The 20,785-nt window shown below is 35.2% G+C and overlaps 4 protein-coding genes across 4 annotated transcripts; 1 reads left to right on the top strand and 3 right to left on the bottom strand.

Annotated features, from left to right (window-relative positions):
* Window positions 1–332: 332 nt before the first annotated feature.
* LOC125810548 (uncharacterized) lies at window positions 333–4,261 on the bottom strand. Its single transcript, XM_049490022.1, has 7 exons — window positions 3,875–4,261; window positions 3,622–3,721; window positions 1,736–1,831; window positions 1,595–1,647; window positions 1,309–1,357; window positions 1,012–1,059; window positions 333–817 (listed from the first exon to the last, which is right to left on the bottom strand). The coding sequence occupies exons 1-7, from the start codon at window positions 4,168–4,170 to the stop codon at window positions 725–727; spliced, it is 735 nt and encodes a 244-aa protein (XP_049345979.1). The 5' UTR covers window positions 4,171–4,261; the 3' UTR covers window positions 333–724.
* A 772-nt stretch (window positions 4,262–5,033) lies between these two features.
* Window positions 5,034–7,542, bottom strand: LOC125810549 (uncharacterized). The gene is made up of 7 exons (XM_049490023.1): window positions 7,132–7,542; window positions 6,888–6,987; window positions 6,034–6,129; window positions 5,894–5,946; window positions 5,639–5,687; window positions 5,403–5,450; window positions 5,034–5,214 (listed from the first exon to the last, which is right to left on the bottom strand). The coding sequence occupies exons 1-7, from the start codon at window positions 7,404–7,406 to the stop codon at window positions 5,122–5,124; spliced, it is 714 nt and encodes a 237-aa protein (XP_049345980.1). The 5' UTR covers window positions 7,407–7,542; the 3' UTR covers window positions 5,034–5,121.
* A 5,962-nt stretch (window positions 7,543–13,504) lies between these two features.
* On the bottom strand, window positions 13,505–14,194 carry LOC125810480 (ubiquitin-40S ribosomal protein S27a). The gene has a single exon (XM_049489950.1). It carries the CDS (start codon window positions 14,121–14,123, stop codon window positions 13,653–13,655), a length of 471 nt encoding a protein of 156 aa, XP_049345907.1. The 5' UTR covers window positions 14,124–14,194; the 3' UTR covers window positions 13,505–13,652.
* A 2,148-nt stretch (window positions 14,195–16,342) lies between these two features.
* LOC125810615 (uncharacterized) lies at window positions 16,343–20,784 on the top strand. Its single transcript, XM_049490086.1, has 9 exons — window positions 16,343–16,482; window positions 16,576–16,641; window positions 16,730–17,035; window positions 17,138–17,393; window positions 17,539–17,596; window positions 19,503–19,589; window positions 19,705–19,839; window positions 19,976–20,108; window positions 20,370–20,784. The coding sequence occupies exons 1-9, from the start codon at window positions 16,409–16,411 to the stop codon at window positions 20,596–20,598; spliced, it is 1,344 nt and encodes a 447-aa protein (XP_049346043.1). The 5' UTR covers window positions 16,343–16,408; the 3' UTR covers window positions 20,599–20,784.
* The last annotated feature ends 1 nt before the right edge of the window (window position 20,785 follows it).

Genomic DNA, 20,785 nt, shown 5'->3' on the forward strand with positions numbered 1-20,785 from the left:
TCCCAAATCAAACTATGACAACTGACAAGTAAAAGTGAAGGGAGGGAGTAATTGATAGAATTCCAAATTTAATTTACTCATTAAAGAAGTTTTATCTTTTTCAAAAACATTAACTTTCTAAATAAATTGAGTTTATAATAAGTAAAATTTTTTATCTTTTCTTGATTTGTCAAAAATGACAAGTTAAAGTCAAAATTGGACAATTAAAAAAAGAGATAGTATTAATGAATGAGATGAGTGAGATGTTTCAATTCATGAGTTTTTGTTGCATATTTTTTATGGTGATTAGTAAAACAAGTTTTTCAACACTTTTTAACACATATTGAATACTCGAATAGTACATTTGTAATTTTCATGTTCATATAATAACGAAAGCAAAACTTCCATTGATGAGCATAATGCTATGTAAAGGCAGAAGCACAGTCGAAGTTGCCCAATCAAAGAAAATACTGGCGTCTCTTTATCGATGTGAGGAAAGGCATTTTGAACTACCTATTGAGTTCAGTGCACTGCAATACGATATGAATGGGGAGCAATCAAGACTAGAAGTCTGCAATTATACTAGAGCAATAAACAGTGAATGGCCATGCAGCTATATGATCTGTAAGACCATGATAAGAATTAAAACTGCTTGCTCCTAGCTGACAAGTCATACATTGCAGCTAGATGATTATTGCATGATATAGGACCAATGGATGTTACTGGCATGAATTTAGTTTATACATCATTTAGGTGTGTCAGCTGAGTAACTCTTAGCAAATGTTGCAAACCGTTCCAACCCTTGTGTCAGCAGGTTTTCAGTAAATGGTTTCAATGCCTGGACAATATTTGAAAAGGTGAAAAAATATGTTATAAAGTGAAGCTTGAAAATCACAGTCTCTGCTATTATAATAAATCTGCAATCTCATTGTTTGAAAAAGATTTTATGCCCAAGCAAGGTTGAGATGATTGCATACTTCTTTAAAACAAATGTGAATTCCAGTTTCTAATATAGGAGTTAAGAGTGCTTACTGATGCCACTGGAACCAACAGTTGAGGCACTTCATATGAAAATGTTAGCTGAAAAAAGGAGAAGCACTGGTCAATTTTGAGCAGTCAAAAACCAAAACAATATAGCAATTTCTGTCAACACATTCTCAATTGTATGATTGCCTATAAGAAACTAGGAGAAGAAAGGTGCAAACAATTTTTACCCCTACATGCATAGGATCTTCCAAGATTATCCCAAATGTAACAATTAATGTTGAATAGAGATAAGTTGAAGTCAAAAGGAAAAGGACAAAGTTATGTTTCAAGTAAAATTCTCACTTCTATGATGCAGGATGATGGGCCTTTGGGGAAAAATCGCACAGCTCCCCTGCAATTTGAATAAGGAATTCATCATAAAACTGATGACTTGTTCCAATATACTGAGAATAAATGTATCTTTTGTTCATAGGATTGATCAGAAAACATTACATTTCAAGCTATTTTGTTGTTGCCAACAGTCTCACTGAGATATTAGACCCTCTTTATGACTTACAGTACAATGATACAGTGCACAGTTATATGTTCTGTTTAGTATTAACCAAAAAGAAACTAGGATGTACACTACCTGTTAGGCAGTCCCTCCAGAGATCTCCAGTGGATCTTCTGATTTGGCGTAGGCTGTAAAACAGATTAAAACATTGAGTAGCTGAGGTTTAGGATCAAAGAAACATAATGAGGGAAGTGCTTAACTAAAGGGACATTTTACCTGCATATTTCGAGCAAGCCATGAATATTCAATGTTCTGCCCGAAAGCTTGATACTTCAGCGACCACCTTGATAAGTCAGGCTTATCCTCCAAAATCTGGCAAGAGAATCTAACATCAAGTTCCCTTAGAATAAAATTCAGATGGTGAGATGAGCTGTGTAATGGATGTCTGAAATAATCAAGAACAAGAACGTAGACCCCTAATTGTCAATACATATGCATTCGACTTCAACTGTTTTCTGTGAGTGGTTTCTTTATATCCAAACTGCAAATCAAAAATCTGACAGTGATACTCGTAAAGTGAAGCACGCAATGAGACAGATGGATAGTAGTCGAGATAACAAAGAGAAGTAATCCAGGATGCAAGGCACCAGCATACTACCCAGCAATATAGGCAAAATAGTTAATAACATCCTGGGAAGAAATTGTAAAGAGAGAAGGTAATATTTCCTCCGTTCAATTTATATGACACTCTTCCCATTTTAGAACTTACCAAAATTTGTAACATCATCCCCCCTAATAATAATCAAGAATTTTGATTCATTTCAGACTTCAACCTCTAGAGTCTAACACTTCCATTCCTTACTATTAACATTTTCTTTCCAGACTACTAGTTCACTAGTGGTACTTAAATTTTGCATCCATCAAACAAGGTCATATAAAATGAGCAATGGAGTAATACTGAAATGCATCATTCCAGAAAAACAGCCAATAACACCATACTTAAACCAACAGTCTTGCAGTCTTAATAGACTAAGGGGTCGTTTGGTACAAAGATCGATAATGCAGGGATTGATAATGTATGGATTAGTAATGCATGGATTATTTTTACCAAGTGTTTGGTTCATTGTTTCTTACCTTTTTGTGTGTGGTTTAAAACTCTACGAAAAAAATTCTTTCCAATTATACCCTTGAGTTATTATGGGATTTTCTATTTCATGTAATTGGGTCAAGGTAGATAATTGACGGACAATATTATTTTTTTATAGCATTTTAACTAGCTAGGAGAATAAAAATTTTATTGTCATGTTCACTATTTTCTCACTAAAATTATTTGAGAGTAAATAATTGTCATCTTAATAAATTGGAGTTAATATCTCAAAAGGTCACACAACTATAATAATTTATAGAGAAAATTTATTGAACTTTGTTTTGTATCAATAAATTTTTTAAAAAACTCTTTATCATAAAATAAAATTTAAAAATAAAATAAAATATATATATAGCAAAATAAATTAAACTATTTTTATACTCGAGATGTTTTATATATATATATATATATATATGCGCACTCTTGTTTTAGACTACTTGTGTAATGTTTAATGGACTTCCGTTAAGAGGCAATATTTGACTTATGAATTGTTCTTAAATTCATACATCAACATTAGCATATTAGTCGGATTATAATATTTTATATTAATAATAAATAGATTAAATAACTCATATTTTAGAAACAAAAAATTATATCTAAATAATAAAATTTGTAAGCTAATTTATTTTAATAAATTTATTAGTATAAATATAAAACATAAAATCAAGAAAATAAATAAAATGATTAAAAGGATTTGAGGGGGTATTTTTGTCTTTACCTAGATTAGTCCCATGGTATTAGAACTAATGCCACCAAATGGAAGGTATTAGTTATACACCCTATAATACCATGTAGGGTGTATAACTAATCCATGGATTGATTATACATAGACCGAAAATTCCTACCAAACATAATATTAAATAATACCACACATAATACTTGGACTATTTCTCCTAATACTCCCTACCAAACGACCCCTAATAGTTTAATTGCGAAGAGAAGGTAATAAAATTGAGTACATTTGAAATGACTCTTCGGCTAAGCTCAAATGCAGAGACAACATGGCATTGCATACCTTTACAGTTGAAATGAAAGGCATCCATTCAGGAAAGGCCTCACGATCAGAATAGCAGTTATAAGCAACTGAAATGGGCACATCTACTTCCATTTTGATCCTGAATTCATCATAAATCGAAAACTCTCACAATTAGATTGCAAATAGACCAAAATAGCACCCAACCACCACATATTTGGCAAGTAAATCACAAGTGAAACCAACATCTCAGCTCTAAACAAGTAATTAGATATAAAAGAAGATGTTAACTTACGTGCAATCTTGCCATTCCATGACAGGAGAGAGCGGTCTGATTCTGATGGGAGAAGGATAAGAGATCCTCCGGGAGGATCTAGAGATGCTGCAGTTGAGTCGGTATGAGCCGATGAAAGAGGAGGAGGATGCATTAATTGACTTTCTTCTGCCATTTAGCGAAACAATGAGCTGATGATTGTGATTGAGTATGTGGGAGGCAGAAGCAGAAGTTGCAGCGGCGGACATGGTTACTGAAGAAGGTACGACGGCGGTTGCAGACATTTGGAGGAGAGTGGAGGACGAAAGGATAGGCATGCCATATGGCAATTAGGCCACTGGATTTCTGATTTGGACCACCATGGACTCAACGTTTTTTATATTCTATTCTAGTCCTGTTATATTTTTTTTATCAAAGAACTGAATAAAAAGACAGCTTGTCTTTAATAATTATTGTAGATGCACTTTAAAAATAAATAATATATATTTGAAAAACAATATTATTAATTCCCTTGCTTCCGAAGGGAATCTAACAATAAATAATATGCTATCATGTGGCTTCAAAGTTTGAGTAGCATATGCCCGTGCTTATGTTACTCATTTTATTAAATGTACAAAATGAACATTTGGTACTTTTTGCTCCTTGTAATAACTAGATTGCAATAGGCCTATTCCTTGTTGATGGTGCTAGCAAAATGGATTTTTAACTAGGACGACGCACTGCAGAATACGCTGTCCTTTGCCATTCTCATTAAACAACAAACTGGTATTCCTACTCCATACTTTCCCTTCGCAGTTGTTGAAGAGCTAATTCGGTTCTTTCTCCTAATATGTAATAACAATTTACATTGACAATGTAACCTGCGTCTTTGAGCTCATAAGTTATTATGCCCTACATCTTCGCACATCTCTTGACTATAAGCATGCTAGTAGTTGAATCAGCTGAAATAGGTACACCTACAACGTTTATGTAAAGGCAGAAGCACACAAAGTTACCCAGTCAAAGAAAATATTGGTGTCTCTTTATCCATGAGGAAGGATTTCTTGGACTACCTATTGAGTTCAGTGCACTGCAATATGATATGAATGAGGAGAAGTCTGCAATTTTACTCGAGCAATAAACTGAATAACCATGCAGCTATATGATCTGTAAGACCATGATAAGAATTAAAACCGCTTGCTCCTAGCTGACAAGCCATAATTGCAGCCAGAAGATTATTGCACGCTATACAACCAATGGATGTTAATGGCATGTATTTAGTTTATACATCATTTAGGTGTGTCAGCTGAGTAGCTCCTAGCAAATGTTGCAAAGCGTTCCAACCCTTGTGACAGCAGGTTTTCAAGAAATGGTTTCAATGCCTGGACAATAGATGAAAAAAGTGAAAATGTATTATAAAGTGAAACTTGAAAATTATACTCTTCTATCATAATAAAACTGCAATCTCATTATTTGAGATGATTTTATACCCAAGCAAGGTTGAGAGGATTGCATACTTCTAAAAGTTGATGTGAATTGCAGTTTCTCATATAGGAGTAAGAGTGCTTACTGATGCCACTGGAACCAAAAGTTGAGGCACTTCATATGAAACTGTTAGCTGAAAAAAGGAGAAGCACTAGTCAATTTTGAGCAGTCAAAAATAAAAAAAATATAGCAATTTTTGTCAAAAGGTGCAAAAACATTTTTCTTCCCCTTCCTGTATTTGTTGTAGAAATTAATGCTTAATAAAGATCAGTTGAAGTCTAAAGGAAAAGGACCAAGTTATGCTTTAAGTAAAATTCTCACTTCTATGATACAGGATGATGGGCCTTTGGGAAAAAATCGCACAGCTCCCCTGCAATTTGAATAAGGAATTCATCATAAAACTGATGACTAGTTTCAATATACTGAGAATTAATGATCTTTCGTTCAAAGAAATATAGAATTTATCAGAAAACATTATAATTCAAACAACTCTTTAAGACTTTCAGTATAATGATACAGTTCACAGTTATATGTTCTGTTTAGAATCAACCAAAAAGAAACTAATATGCACACTACCTGTTAGGAAGTCCCTCCAGAGATCTCCAGTGGATCTTCTGGTTTGGCGTAGGCTGTAAAACATTAATAAAAACTGAGTAGCTGATGTTTAGGAACAAAGGAATATAATCAGGGAAGAGCTTACTGAAGGGAGATTTTACCTGCATATTTCGAGCAAGCCATGAATATTCAATATTCTGCCCGAAAGCTTCATACTTCAGCGACCATCTTGATAAGTCAGGCTTATCCTCCAAAATCTGGCAAGAGAGTCTAACATCAAGTTCCCTTAGAATGAGATTCAGAAGGTGAGCTGAGCTGTGTAATGGACGTCTGAAATAATCAAGAACTAGAATGTAGACCCCTAATTGTCAATACATCTGCATTCGACTTCAATTGTTTTTGGTGAGTGGTTTCTTGATATCCAATGTGCAAATCAAAAAACCACCAATGGTACTCATTAAGTTAAGCACACAATGAGACAGATGAAGAGATAGCCAAGAAGTAATTCAGGATGCAGGGCAACTGTACACTACCCAGCAATATGGCAAAATACTTGATAACATCCTGGGAAGAAATTGCAAAGAGAAACGGTAGTACTTCCCCCGTTCAATCTATATGGCACTCTTCCCATTTTAGAAGTCCCCAAAATGTGTAACATCATTCCCCTAATAATAATCAAGAATGTCAATTCATTTGTTTTAGACTTAAAAGAGTATTCTCTAGCAGACTCATTTCTAACTGTATACTTCAAGACTTCCGATCATTAGTTAAACTTTTTCTTCCCCGACAACCAGCTTACTAGTGGTACTTAAATTTTGCATCCAGTCAAACAAGGTCATATAAAATGAGCAATGGAGTAATACTGAGATGCATCATTCCGAAAAGGCAGCCCATCAGACCATTCAAACAGTTGTGCAATCTTAACAGTTTATTTGCAAAGAGAAGGTAATACTTATAATTGAGAACGTTTGAAACCTTATAAGCTCAAACGCGCAGATAACATGCCATTGCGTACCTTTACAGTTGAAATAAAAGGCATCCATTCAGGAATGGCCTCACGATCAGAATAGCACTTATAAGCAACTGAAATGGGCACATCTACTTCCATTTTGACTCTGAATTCATCAAAAATCGAAAATTCTCACAATTAGATTACAAAGAGTACTCAATAACCACATATTTGGCAAGTAAATCACAAAATCGAACAAAAATCTAAGCTGTAAACAAGTAATTGGATATAAAAGAAGATGCTAACGTACGTGACATCTTGCCATTCCATGACAGGAGAGAGTGGTCTAATCCTGATGGAAGAAGGATAGGAGATTCTCCGGGAGGATCTAGAAATGCTGGAGTTGAATCGGTATGTGCTGAAGAAGGAGGAGGATGATGCACTAATTGACTTTCTTCTGCCATGAAGCGAAACAATGAGCTGGTTGTGATTGAGTCTGAGTATGTGAGCGGAGGAGGAGGCGGAAGCAGAAGTTGCAGCGGCGGACATGGTAGTTGAAGCAGGTATGGCGGTGGTTGCAGACATTTGGCGGAGAGCGAAGGACGAATAGATAGGCAACCACGCCACTGGATGTGTGATTTGGACCACCACGGATTCAATTTTTTTATTTAATTAATTATTTTTAGTCAATCAGATATTTGCTTCTGTCGTTTCAAAAATGTGACGCTTCTTTTCATTTGGAAGCATTATGCATCTCTTTTAAGAGTAGATTGCTCAAATTTATGTATATACTACTCCCTCCGTTTCACAAAGAATAACCTGGTTTAACTTGGCACGGAGTTTAAGTAAATAAAGAAGACTTTTGAATCTTGTGGTCCTAAATTAAATTATGTCAAATGTACAAAATTGCCCTTAATCTTGTGGTCTTAAACATGTCACGTGGAAAGCAAAAAGTAAAATGTTACCAAAAAAGGAAAGAGGCAATTCTTTTTGAAACTGACTAAAAAGGAAATGGGATCATTCTTTGTGAAACGGAGGGAGTAATGTTTATCTTCACCACCCAATTTTCTATAGTTAAGTTACATTTGAGCAATCAATTCTACCTTTTAACTTGGGTCACATACCTTTCTATCGATACTTTCAATCAAAAAAAATAATGTTAGAAGAGGAAAAGATGGATTGAACAACTTTCGAAGAGATGATTTGATAAGACATGATTTACTTGCAAATTATCAAAGAGATAACCTTAGGCAATGAGATATAAAGGTTGAAAATTACAATAGAAGGTTTAGTAGATTAAACGTTGTCTAGTTTCATTTTTAGTATTAATGTTATTACTTCTTCCATTTCCAAAAGATGGATCTCATTTTCTTTTTAATCTGTTTAAAAAAGAATGACCTCTTTTTTTTTCTGGTAACATTTTAATTTCAGTTTTTCACGTGGCATGTTTAAGGCTACAAGATTAAAAGGTAACTTTGTACATTTGACATAATTTTAATTTAGGATCACAAGATTCAAAAGTCTTCTTTACTTTTTTAAACTCCGTGTCAAGTCAAACTATGTCACTCTTTTAAAAACGGAGGGAATATTACTTTCTTATTATTTTAATCTTCAATTTTAGAATTATTTGATGTTTCATTTGCATCAATTAACGTACTTTTTTCTTGACATTATCATTTGTTCTCTTTTTCATTATTTGTTGCTACTGTATTTGCTTTGCATATTTATTTTTACATTTTGAGCGGAAATAACCTATCTACTACCTATATGGTAGCGTAAGTGAACTTCCTTTATTTTGGAGCTTCAAATGATATACCTATATAGTAGTAATTTCGTTCAACTCTTCTTTCTCTTTTTTTAAAAAAAATCAATAACTAGTTAAATTAGATATTGTCATTTAAGAAAAAAATAGTATCTGACAATATTATTTTGAAAGGCACCTTTAAAAAGATACACTTAATTATATTAGAATCACTAATTTTTAAAAGATGGACCAAATACTAATTAGTGTTCATCACAAATATCTAAAAAGAAATATATGCATTGGGTTTTTATTTCTTAGAAAAACTAAATCTCAACAAATCAAATTTTCTATGTGTATTAACTTCACATTTTAAAGCAAAATAAAAAATTTGTTTAAGTTGCTAAATTTCCGTGCACTAATTATAGATTTTTTACGCAGTTGAAATTAAGTTGACATGATCTAAGTTCCAACTTCCAACCATGAATAACTTTTCAACTTTCATAAACAACTTTGAAATATAGAGGGATATAACATTCTCTATAGCATATTACAAGTGACGTAACTTTTCATATTAACTAACTTGAAATATAAAGTGACAAAACTGCTACGTCTAGTTAACTTGCATTAATATCGTAAAACTTTCTTACACTATCAATATATACATAAAAAAAATTACTACTAAATTAAATTTGAGAGTATCGCCCAAGTAATCAAATTTTGAGAACGTCCCGAAATTGCCCCTCTGAAACAGCTATAAGTAGCCAGAGTTGATAGCTGTTTATGCTCACTCGATCAGTCACACTCTTCTCCACTACTCCCTCTGTACATTTTTTCTTGCAGAGCAAGCTTTTCTCAAAAATGGTTCTGCAAATCTCTCTCGTCGACCTGAAGAAGGAAAACAGGAGAAGAGGAAAGGAACTCAAGTACAACGAATCAAGGTGGATCTACGATCCATACAATGTCTACGTCGATGAACATCGTATCCTCACTGTTGTCACCGGCAACTACAAGACCGTCACCAAATGGATCAAGGAGGTTCAGAATACGGCTCCCAATAGCAAACATGGTTGTATTTTCGTCACAATCTGTGTCGAGCGCGATCCCGAGATGAGTGGGCACCACTGGGAGATTAAAGATGGCGAGGACTATCCCTACGACCTCCTTCAGGTTTGCACAGGCTCTCACTGCTTACTCTACCGCCTTCCTTTCCCTAAGTACGACGATGATCCTATTCCTAAGGCTATGAAAGACTTCTTCGCTGATCCTAGGGTTATGGTTATTGGAATGAAAATGCGTCGTATTATGAACAGGCTTGATGCTGACTTTGATATTAAGTTTGCTAACCCTGTGGACATCAATATTTTAGCTGAGCTAGGTTTGCAGAGGCATGATTTGGATCTACGCCATTATGACCTTAATCGTCTATCCATGACTGTTCTGGGAAAATACTGGGACGTGATCAGGCCTGAAAAGCCGATAGCGTGGTTCCCCCAGGAGGCGCGTTGGTGGAGAGATCCTATGAATCCCGAGAAGATAAAATATGCTACTGTGGATCCCTATCTGTGTTTTATGGTTAGTTCTAAAATTCTGGATGGGATGGATGATACGTGGTACCCTGAAGATTTTGAGGATTTCCTGGATAAGAAAAAGAAGAAGAAAAGCAAGAGCAAGAATAAGCGGAAGAAGAAATTCTGATTGCATTGCAGAGAAGAATATGGCCGTAAATCCAGGAGGTTATAATTACTCAGAACTTGCAACCTACCTAATTCTCCTAGTTACTACTTGTTTCATTCCCTGTCTAGTTTCTGTTGTTCATCTTAAAAATCTGATTAGTAGTTCGTCTCTAGTGCTAAGGCATTCTCATTAATGTAGATGTAGTGTTACTGTTTCTGCAATTCAACTTGTTTTCTGTTTTCTGTTAATGATGAAGATTTAAGTGGAAATACAAAAGTAGCTTTGATTCATGTGCTGGTTTTTCATCAGTATTTTGCTTTGCTTATCATTATTATTATGCTCCTTTAATCGCAATACCTCATTTTGTGCTCCGAATTTGGATGCAATAAAAGTTGAAGCTAAGTCACTGCAGCATTGTTAATGGAGGATGGAAGTGGGAAGAAGAGAGGTTGACGTCCGCCATTAACATTAGCGCGTGGGAGAGTAGGAATGTGTTGCTATAGGAGAGTATGTTTAACGTGAACGTAGTAGCGCGTGGGCGGGAGAAGTTTTTTGGTAGTGGCGCGTACATATACGGTTCAGTTTGTTACGATTCTTGGCTTGCAGGCTATGAGTGATACGGCACGTGTCAGTCGTTATCGTTTACCCTTATTCGCTATTATAGCTTTTGGCCAAAAATGACTTGCGCCTTTTACCACGTACTAATTCAGGTAATTACATTAGCTGGTAAAATAGGGACAGCGTCTTCATTCTAGTCCTCTTTTTTGTCTGGGGGTAGCAAATAATAATCCATTTTCTAGGTCACTGTTTAAATCAATTGGCTGAACTTGTAACCTAAGAGAATTTCTATCCAACCTCCTTTCAGTGTGAAATTTAACTCACTAGATTAACGGAGACAGATTTTAACGAGTTCTTAAGAAAAGTCATATCATGCACACAGGACCTGTTTTCTTGTATAGGCCTTGGGCACTGTGTCTGCGTGACAACACAATAATAGCACGATTGGCCCTTAAATACGACTTTGTATTTCTACATTGGCTTTACCTTTGTATTTCTAAAATGTCTTTGCCATGAAATGAGTTTTGAGATGTGAGCCACACTATATACATATTTGCATTACATTGTTCATCTCTATTTGTCTTTAGCAATTTTATGTTTAATTTGCAAAATCGGTAAACGGTAAAGAGATAAGAAAATTATGTAATTGCTTCTCCTGGTGTCAACATACTTCATAAGAGAAGCCACAGAAACATAAATCACCTATATCTTCTTCGCCACTTCAATTCTACCTGAATCACAAGATTCTAATTGTGTATAAAATATTGCGGTAGTAAAGCAGGAAATTTCATAAATTCTTAATAGAGGCCAGGGGACCTTTTCTCCAATTTGTATGGTGTGACATTATTATTATTCATAAAAATTAGTTTAGGAGAGATCTGGTCAAAAGCGCATGTTTGACGTAAAATTCACTTGACCCTAAATTATTTGAATGGTTGATTAGCCACAATAAATGAGGGGAATCTAAGTAAGCATAAATTCACAAGAAAATTAAAAAGCATTTCGAGTTGCTTAGCCTGCATATTTCTTTTTTAAAACCAACACAATCATTTTGATAATTGATAAAAAGTTCTACCATACACATGCAAATGTGGAAATTGATCCACAAAAAGCATGCCATTGGGGTTTGGAGTCTAGCGTTAATAACGCCATAAAATAATTTTCCATGTCCACCACCACTTATTAATCTACCAACAGGCCTAATAGTCTCCTGATAAAATCTATGCAGGTACTAGTAGATTACGGTAAATATGTGGAAACATATGAAAACGCACAAGGATAGAACAATATTACCATCTACTAGTTTTATGCGGCTTGCTTATTTTTTTTAGTTGGTTCAAACCCATTTCGCTTTGCTAGCACTCCCCAACTAATTCAAGTTGAGACATGATTAACACACAGCCTTTATGATTTTGTCTCTTCGCAACTTTTGTTGGTTGTGTGAGATACAATAAAGTTATTCCTCTAATTCATGCGACACGTTTATTCTGCTTTTGAACCAGTTCTGATCTAGTTTAATTGGTTGGTTGCTAGGTGATTCTCAGATATTGCAAGAAATTGACACAGAACGCTAACCCTGAAACAATGCATATAGTGAGGCGACACAACTTAAACTTTGCAGGCACCAGGGTCAGCTTGGTCGAATCTTCATACAAGTCAAACATAACAAAATGTTGCAAAACCTAACAGGCATCACTCTTCATGTCAAATGAACATAGAATCGTGACAGCAACTGTTTGCAAGCATACAAAAAGTGGTGAGATCAAGACATGATACACCCACAGCAAGACATTAGTCTATAATGTTATGAAATCTGCTCTAGACATCAAAATAAGACAGAATCCACAGCAAATGAGACCAACTCCATTGGAAGTTTAAAAAGAACAAACAGTCTGTGACAATATAGCACTGGAAATTAAAGAGAACTAACAGTTGGCGAAAATCAGCTAATCCCAAACAGTCCAACACAATGGTTCAGATCTTTCTATTTTAAGTGGTTAGAATCAGCTAACACAATGGAATATGAAGAAACTGGTGAACATTGTATCCAGAAATATATGTACTCATCTAACATACATTGGTTACTAAACAAAAATAACAAGAGAATCCTGATGCAGATGGTAAAATAACTTAAATCTTATAGGCAACTGCTGTATTTGCATGGCAATAAGCATATATGCACAAATTGAGAGGTAAGCCTATGCAGATGGCTAAATAAGCACCTGCTGATCTGCTGTATTAGCCTGGCAATAAAAGCATTTATGCAATCTACAATTCTACATTACAGAATTACTAAATGTAGCACAACCTAACAGGCATTTACTTCCCAGTTCCCTCAATTAATGTTTCCCAAATTAATGAAATGCACAGCGGAGTGTTCAAAGTAGGGATCAAACGAGAGCATCCAAGAAGTGCCAAAAGTTTCAGCATGAGGAAGTAAAGAGACTAAAATAAATAACAGTGTAGAAACATGGCACCTAACATTATTGCTTAAATTTACTATTTTTTTACTATATTATACTCAACCCCATGAGCATCAAGACTGTAAAATCTCAAATTCCTGAGAAGCATATTTATCGATCCCACGGACTTGATAGTTCCATAATCCATACGCTGCAGCCAAATTGCTAGTGTGTTGAACATTTAACACGTAGAGAACTAGAAATGATATAAAACTAAGATTGATATCCAAAATAGACGAGAACAATAAGCAAAAACTCTTAGTTTTGAAATAAATCAACAATCCCGAGGGTTGTCACATACATCAAAAACGAAAATCCATATAGCAAAAAAAAATCTAAATTACCGTTCGACAAAAAGAGAAAAACTGATAAGACATTTGCTAAACATAAAAATCAATCGCCTCCAGCCTTGTTGTAAACGTAGGTGAGCCCACACTTACCACAGTAGTGACGGTCGAAATGGTTAGCCATAAAAGTTCCAGCACCGCACTCAGCATTAGGGCACTCCTTACGAAGCCTCTGAACCTTTCCAGTATCATCCACCTTGTAGAACTGCAACACAGCGAGCTTAACCTTCTTCTTCTTGTGCTTGATCTTCTTTGGCTTGGTGTAGGTCTTCTTCTTCCTCTTCTTAGCACCACCACGGAGACGGAGCACGAGATGGAGAGTTGACTCCTTCTGGATGTTGTAGTCGGCAAGAGTACGACCATCCTCAAGCTGCTTTCCGGCGAAAATCAAACGCTGCTGGTCTGGGGGAATCCCTTCCTTGTCCTGGATCTTGGCTTTGACATTGTCGATGGTGTCGGAAGACTCAACCTCTAGGGTGATCGTCTTCCCCGTTAGGGTTTTCACGAAGATCTGCATCTTCGCCTGGAGGAGAGAAATCAGTGGCGCTGCGGCTTTTAGGGTTTCTTTGTTGATGGAATGAGAGTGTAAGCTCTGCCAGTGCCACTTTATTAGGGTTTTACAAGCCCTTTTCTTCGTAATTGGGCCTGACATTTTGTGCCACTTGGGCCTTTAGAGATGAAAATGTATATTGGGCTTAAGTTGACTTGAAGGATAAATTAGTTTAGAATATTACGTTTTTTATGAGAATTGGTGTGTCGGATACATGTATATGATGCATTCAAATATGTGTATTCTAGATACATTTAAGTTTAGATACAATCTAAAATGTGTCTTTAATTACAGAACTGTAATTTAAATACTTAATGTAAGGAGAAAATTACTCCTTTAATAGCTTTTGAGTATATCTAGTCTAACATCTTCTAAAAAAGTCTAATTTCTTTCATTTATTTTTCGAGCAATAGCAAAGTGCATAATTATTTTTTTCTTCTAGAAATTCAGATTTGTTTCTCTAAATTTTGAGATTCTTTTCTCAATTTTGTATGTTTAGAGAACAATGTGTATTTTTCACTCTAGTTGGTTGTTACTTTGTTGAATGTTCTGATAAAAGTATATTGTTATTTTTGAAGTAGATACAAACGTTCATTTGGAAATTATACATAAATCAAAATCGTTAATTATCTTGATCAAGATATATGCCCTTTTTCTAATGTTTTTGATATATGCACCTAATTTCACTAGATGTATCTTTTCTGTTTTTTAAATTATGAATAGTTATTTTTTTCCATATGTGTATTTGATACATACTTCATGACTTTAAAAAGTTAATTATATACCAGATATATGTATTTAAAGTATGTATATAATTATTCGATATTAATCTCTTCAATGAAATTTAAATCGATAAGTATGTGCTTTGGCTTTAGTGGGTCTTCATCATCACTAATTGTGCCAGTGATGAATTTGTCATTGTCGTAATTTCTTAAAAGTGTGATCTACAACGATCTCGTTGAAGTTTGACCAGATACATGACATAACTATCTTAGTTGTACTAAAAGAAATATACTATATGATGACAAAAAGATATCATATATATAAAATAACTTGAATATATAACAGAAAATAACTCATATATATTTAATAGAAAATACTTATGTATATGACACAATTACCATTGTGAACCATCATCACCTTTATCATCACAACCACCAACATTCTTAACCACTTCTATGAGTTGCTACCACACTTATTTTCTCCATCATTATAACTATATCAATTGTCGTCGCCGCCCCTATATTTGTAGACGGCATCACCTTTACCACAAATATCAACTACTACCACCCCTACAATTTATTTCTACAACAAAGTCTGTCATCATAACTAGTGTCGTTGTCAACTATCACCATACATTCTTCGGTCACCATCACTACCTCCACCATTACTATCTGTCATTACCATAATTGTAATCAATCTCTACGATCAACCACATCCATCATCATAACGAGCACCATCGTCAATTACCACCAAACACATCATCAACCACTACACATTCTTCAGTCATCACCACCAACTACTAACATCAACCAACTTCATAATTACAATCACTAACACCACTATCAGTCGCTACTATTCTGACACTCACCGCAACACCATCAGCCTCCACCGTCATAAACTATCACCATCATCATTACTAGTCATTAACAACAACTATTATTATCGGGTGATAACTATTATTATATTTTTTTAAAAGTGCAATATACACACTATTATATACTCCCTCTGTCCTATTTTATATGGCACTTTTCAGATTTCGAGATTCAAACCAATCTATCTTTGACCGTAAATTTTTCATAGATCTTTTAAACATTTTGAATTATCAATTATTGTGACTTATAGTACTTTTTATGTAGTTTACAAATATATAATTTTCATTTCAAAAAGAATTGAAGATTTCATGCGCAAATTCCCGGTCAAATTTAAACTGTTTAACTTTCAAAATATGAAATGTGTCACATAAATTGGGACAGATAAAATACTATTATTTAATGTATGTTTTTTAAACTTATGTGTGTTTTTTACCCTCTTAATTATATTAGACTCAAATTGTTTTAAAAATAAAATAAATAATTTTAATGTGTTTTTGACGATTCACTCCTAATTTTCATTTTATCAAACTAAGAGAGTTAAATTGGGAACTAGAGTTAAAAAAGTTTGCTAATATTCTCCATTGATATAAGTACTTATTTCGGTAAATCTACAATAAATCTAGTGTGGCAACAGGGTTTAAGCCGAGCAGGACGGAAATGGCGGCACGCTGCAACTTCTGGCTTCCCAAGAAGAAGAGATTTTGCTCAAACGTCCTTCTCCGAGATTCACAGTCAGTCCCTTTTTGTTAACTCTCCATAACGCCCTACAGTTTCTACTGCCATCATTTCAATGGAAACTTTTTCTTTTGATTTCAATTCTTCAGGTTCTGTGGAAACCATACTCAAAGATCTGATGGACAATGGGTTCCTTGCCCTATCCACCCTTCTCAGTAATTCCCCTTTCTCCTCATCCTTGTATACATATCATATTTACTATGTTCTTTAATTTAATTTTTATTATTTTCCTATTTATAATAGCTCTGTGCTGGAAGAGAATCTGCAGAGTCATCTTAAGCGATGCCCATTTTTCAAACAAGCTCAATCTTTGTCGATTCAGCCTTTTTACCAGGAGGGTATTAATGCCGGCAAAGAAGAAGAAGAAGAAGGGGGACAGAATTTTAGTTCAGAGATGAAGAGGAATGCAGTTCACGGGATGACCCTTTTTGAATTCTCCAAATTGATTAACAAAATCAAGTCTATTCATGCTTCCATCTGTAGTGACATTGGTGATTCTTTCAAGATTCCTCAAGCTTGTGATATTTGGACTAATCGACAAGTGGACCGGTGTTCTACTATCGTACTCTTTCGTATGTGTTGTTTGCATTTTATGTTCCCCTTAATATTCTTATCTCATTTTCAAACCCCATTGTGTTGTTCTTTTTGCAGGGGTTTGCCATTTCAAGAGAAACATGTAATGCAGCAGGCCTCAATTCTAGGGAATCTAGAAGAATTTGGGGTTCTGAAAAGTTGTGGGGATGATGCTGTATCAGGGCCAGTTAAGTTAGAAGTATCTGGGGATGATGATGATGTTCCTGCAGTTGTTGAATTTGGAGCAGGAAGAGGGTACTTGACGCAAGTGCTGGCCGATTGTTACAGAATTAAGAAGATTTTACTGGTTGAACGTAAATCATACAAGCTCAAGGTCAGGCTACAATTCAAAACGCTAGAGAAGTATCAAGATCCTGCCTTTTCCAGCTTTTATTTATCTCTTTTGTTTTTCCCCACTTTGCTTTGTTATTAGAACATTATAGACACCCCGGTGTTTGTGATTCATGTATTATGTACAGGCTGATCGAAGTTTGCGACAGAAAGAGAGTGTTACGCTGGAGCGATTGAGAATTGACAGTAAGGGCTTTATAAACACTTTAACTAATAAAAAGGTTAACTTTTTCTTTGTTCATGTATTTAATCCCCTCCAATTTTAGTTGTTTTGTTTAAGGTTGGGATGGTTTCCTAGCATACATATGTGAAGAGAATTATCTTTCTTTTAGAAAACGACTTTTATTACGGTTTCATATGATAGCCAACTGAATAACTCTTGCACTACTTGAATGAATTAAATATTTTCCTGCTAATTTATTGACTGTTGAGACTTGATATGCCAGAGGGTGTGTAAAGTTCAACAGATAGATAAATGAGTGATAAAATGGGTAGTCTATGAACCACTTATCACCCCTTGGATTTAGTATACTTGTTTGTTATCCATTTACTCATCTTGCAACCTTCACTTGATCGTTCCTATATGTCTATGCAATAACAGTATATTGGATCCACAATAGTGATAGATTTTGGAGTCCCAAAATGAAAACCATGGAACTGAGAAGATATTGAAATTCTTTTCCATAAATGAAGCATGTTTCCAGCATCATTTAGCCACATGAAAACAAGAATTAGGTCAAAGATGCATTCCCTGGATGCCTACTGGAATAATATCTTAACTTTACCTGATCAAGAAAAAATAAATGAAAACAAGAATTAGGTATTTTAAGAATAAGAAAAACTGCCAACATCATTGTTAAGCACTAGCAAACTGCAAATAGCAATCAGCATACAAGAATGTAAAGAGGCTTAAACGAATCATGCTGCTCGACTCATTTGATGATGGTATGGAGAAGATTAGACCAAGTTACCTGATGTATTGAGCATTATTGTAAGTGGCTATTAATAAATTCAAAGACAATAACTAGTATTCCATCAGACTTGGGTAAAAAATCACTTCTATACAGAACCTTGGAAATAGTTGAATGGCCACACATCAAAAGGAAATAATATACTGGTGACGTTGTTGATGGGGATGAGAAAAATGTAATGATAGAGGTGTGTTGACCATAAAATCACTGAAACATTTCAGGTGATTGTGGCAGTTTTAGCTGTTCTGTAGCTTTGGGTATATACTTTGATGGTCTTCAAGTCTAGGGTTGATTCATTAAGTTAGCCATGTTTGCAGCTGGATCCAGAATTAGAAGAAGTTTTATATTGGATACATTTCTTTTGGACAGGATACAGTTCCAATTTCTTAATATTTGTGTCCAGTCTGATTTTTGACATTGGATGCATTTCTTTTGGATAGGATACAGTTCCAATTTCTTAATATTTGAGTCCAGTCAAATCAGATACCTAGTTTGAGATGGCAATAGTCTTGATCTTTTTCTTTGGAGGGAGGGGGGGACACGATGGAGGAAGTACTAAAAGGTAGGAAGGATGTTAGAAGGCCTTGATGCGAAGCCTTCTTAGTTTCCAGCTTGGTGAATTGTTCATTCTAGCGGTTACTAAACTTATAGTCCAAAGCAAATCTATATTATTCTTTAAACATGTGAGTACATTAATTATCCTTCAGACCAAATATAAAAATATCAAGGAGTATATAAGTTATAAAACACGGGCACAAATAACATACAAAACAACATTTCACCCAAATCATGGGTAGAAAGCCCTTTTCCCAAGTTCTTCATGTCACTATTATGTACTCCGAGTGTGTTTAGACAGAACGACAGTATCACAAGTGTTTCCTGTGAAATAGACTGAAAACTCTTGGAATGTTGCTAGTAATGTGAATTCAAATATTGAGAGACTGACAAAATGATGGAGGAAAAAACTAGAAGGCATTTCATGTTTTTGTTGTGTGTAATGTAGTTCTGTGGAAAATGCTTGACTATTGTTTGATCAAAAGGTGTCTTCTTCCTCTTTCTGCACAACATTTCATGGCTTCTCTACTTCATCACTTTGAATAAGCTGTTTTAACCATTTGCAGTTGAGGACCTAAAGTTGAATGCTGTTGAGAGTTTACAGGGCGTTCCATATCTAGCAATTGGCAAACATCTTTGTGGGCCTGCTACAGGTACTTCTTTACCTTCTGCTTTCAGAAGAACATGGACAGTGTGTTTACCAGTGCATTCAATTCTTCTTCAGGCCACTGTTACTTGACAAGCTAATACAGTAGCAATTTGATGCAGATATGACTCTAAGATGTTGCATCAGCAAACAATGCAATCAACATAATGATGCTCCTTCTGATTCGACGTGCCGCCTGATTGGCCTAGCTATAGCTACTTGCTGCCATCATCTTTGTCAGTGGAAGCATTACATAAGTAATCCACCTTCTTCTCTCATGCTCCTTGCTATTGCACATATCAGTTTTGACCCTGTTTTAGTTTCTGTTCAAAAATGCTCCATCATTAACATTACTATGGACTTGCTGAAATTCATGAATGATGCCTTCCTCAGATAAGCCATATATGTTGGATTTGGGAATCACTAAGGATGATTTCAATGCCATGACATGGCTTACCAGCTGGGCCGTTGATGCAGATCATGGTTCAGATCTTTGTGGCACTGGGTCTTTTGATCTACAAATCAGGTATGATCTTTCTATCTAAATTTTTAAGAGGTATAGTCTTTCTATCTCGGGGTCCGCACCAATGGAGCACATCAAACTAATGAAGACCTCCCCCCCCCCCCCCCCAATTAAAAGAAGAGGTTCTTCACTAGTTCAGTGTGCTCATCGATGCCTAACCTTGATATGTGGATCATCCAAGGGACATTAGCATGGCGTACTCTTGTTCGAATTGCCACATTTTCTTTTCTTGCTCCTAAAATGACCGTCTCTTATGGTTCACAGGGAACACGAGCACGTAGAATCAGATCCAAATACATATGACGTCAAAAACATGGTGAAGAATATGAAGGCTGTGGATAGAGCTGTTGTAGGATTGATGTGCAAGGATATAATAGATGTTGGAAGGTTTATGTGGCTCAAGGAACATGAACTTGAATGTGAGCTTGTCAAGTATGTCCCGTCAAATATCTCTCCAGAAAACCGATTGTTGGTTGCTAGGCAGAAAAGTTGAGTGTTAACGTGCTGCTGAACACCATATTTGTATTCTCATATATTTAGCTTTCTCAGACCTGTACCTTTAATTCACAATTTGACAATGTATACTGGATATTAGCTCTTAGAGGCTCATATTGTTTTGATGTTTTGTCCCAGTTTACGCGAAATATTTTATATTTTTAATGTAACGTTATTCCTTTATT

This window comes from Solanum verrucosum, unplaced genomic scaffold (assembly GCF_900185275.1).
Source record: "Solanum verrucosum unplaced genomic scaffold, falcon-dt-bn FXZP01000118.1, whole genome shotgun sequence".
NCBI classification, from domain to species: Eukaryota; Viridiplantae; Streptophyta; class Magnoliopsida; order Solanales; family Solanaceae; genus Solanum; species Solanum verrucosum.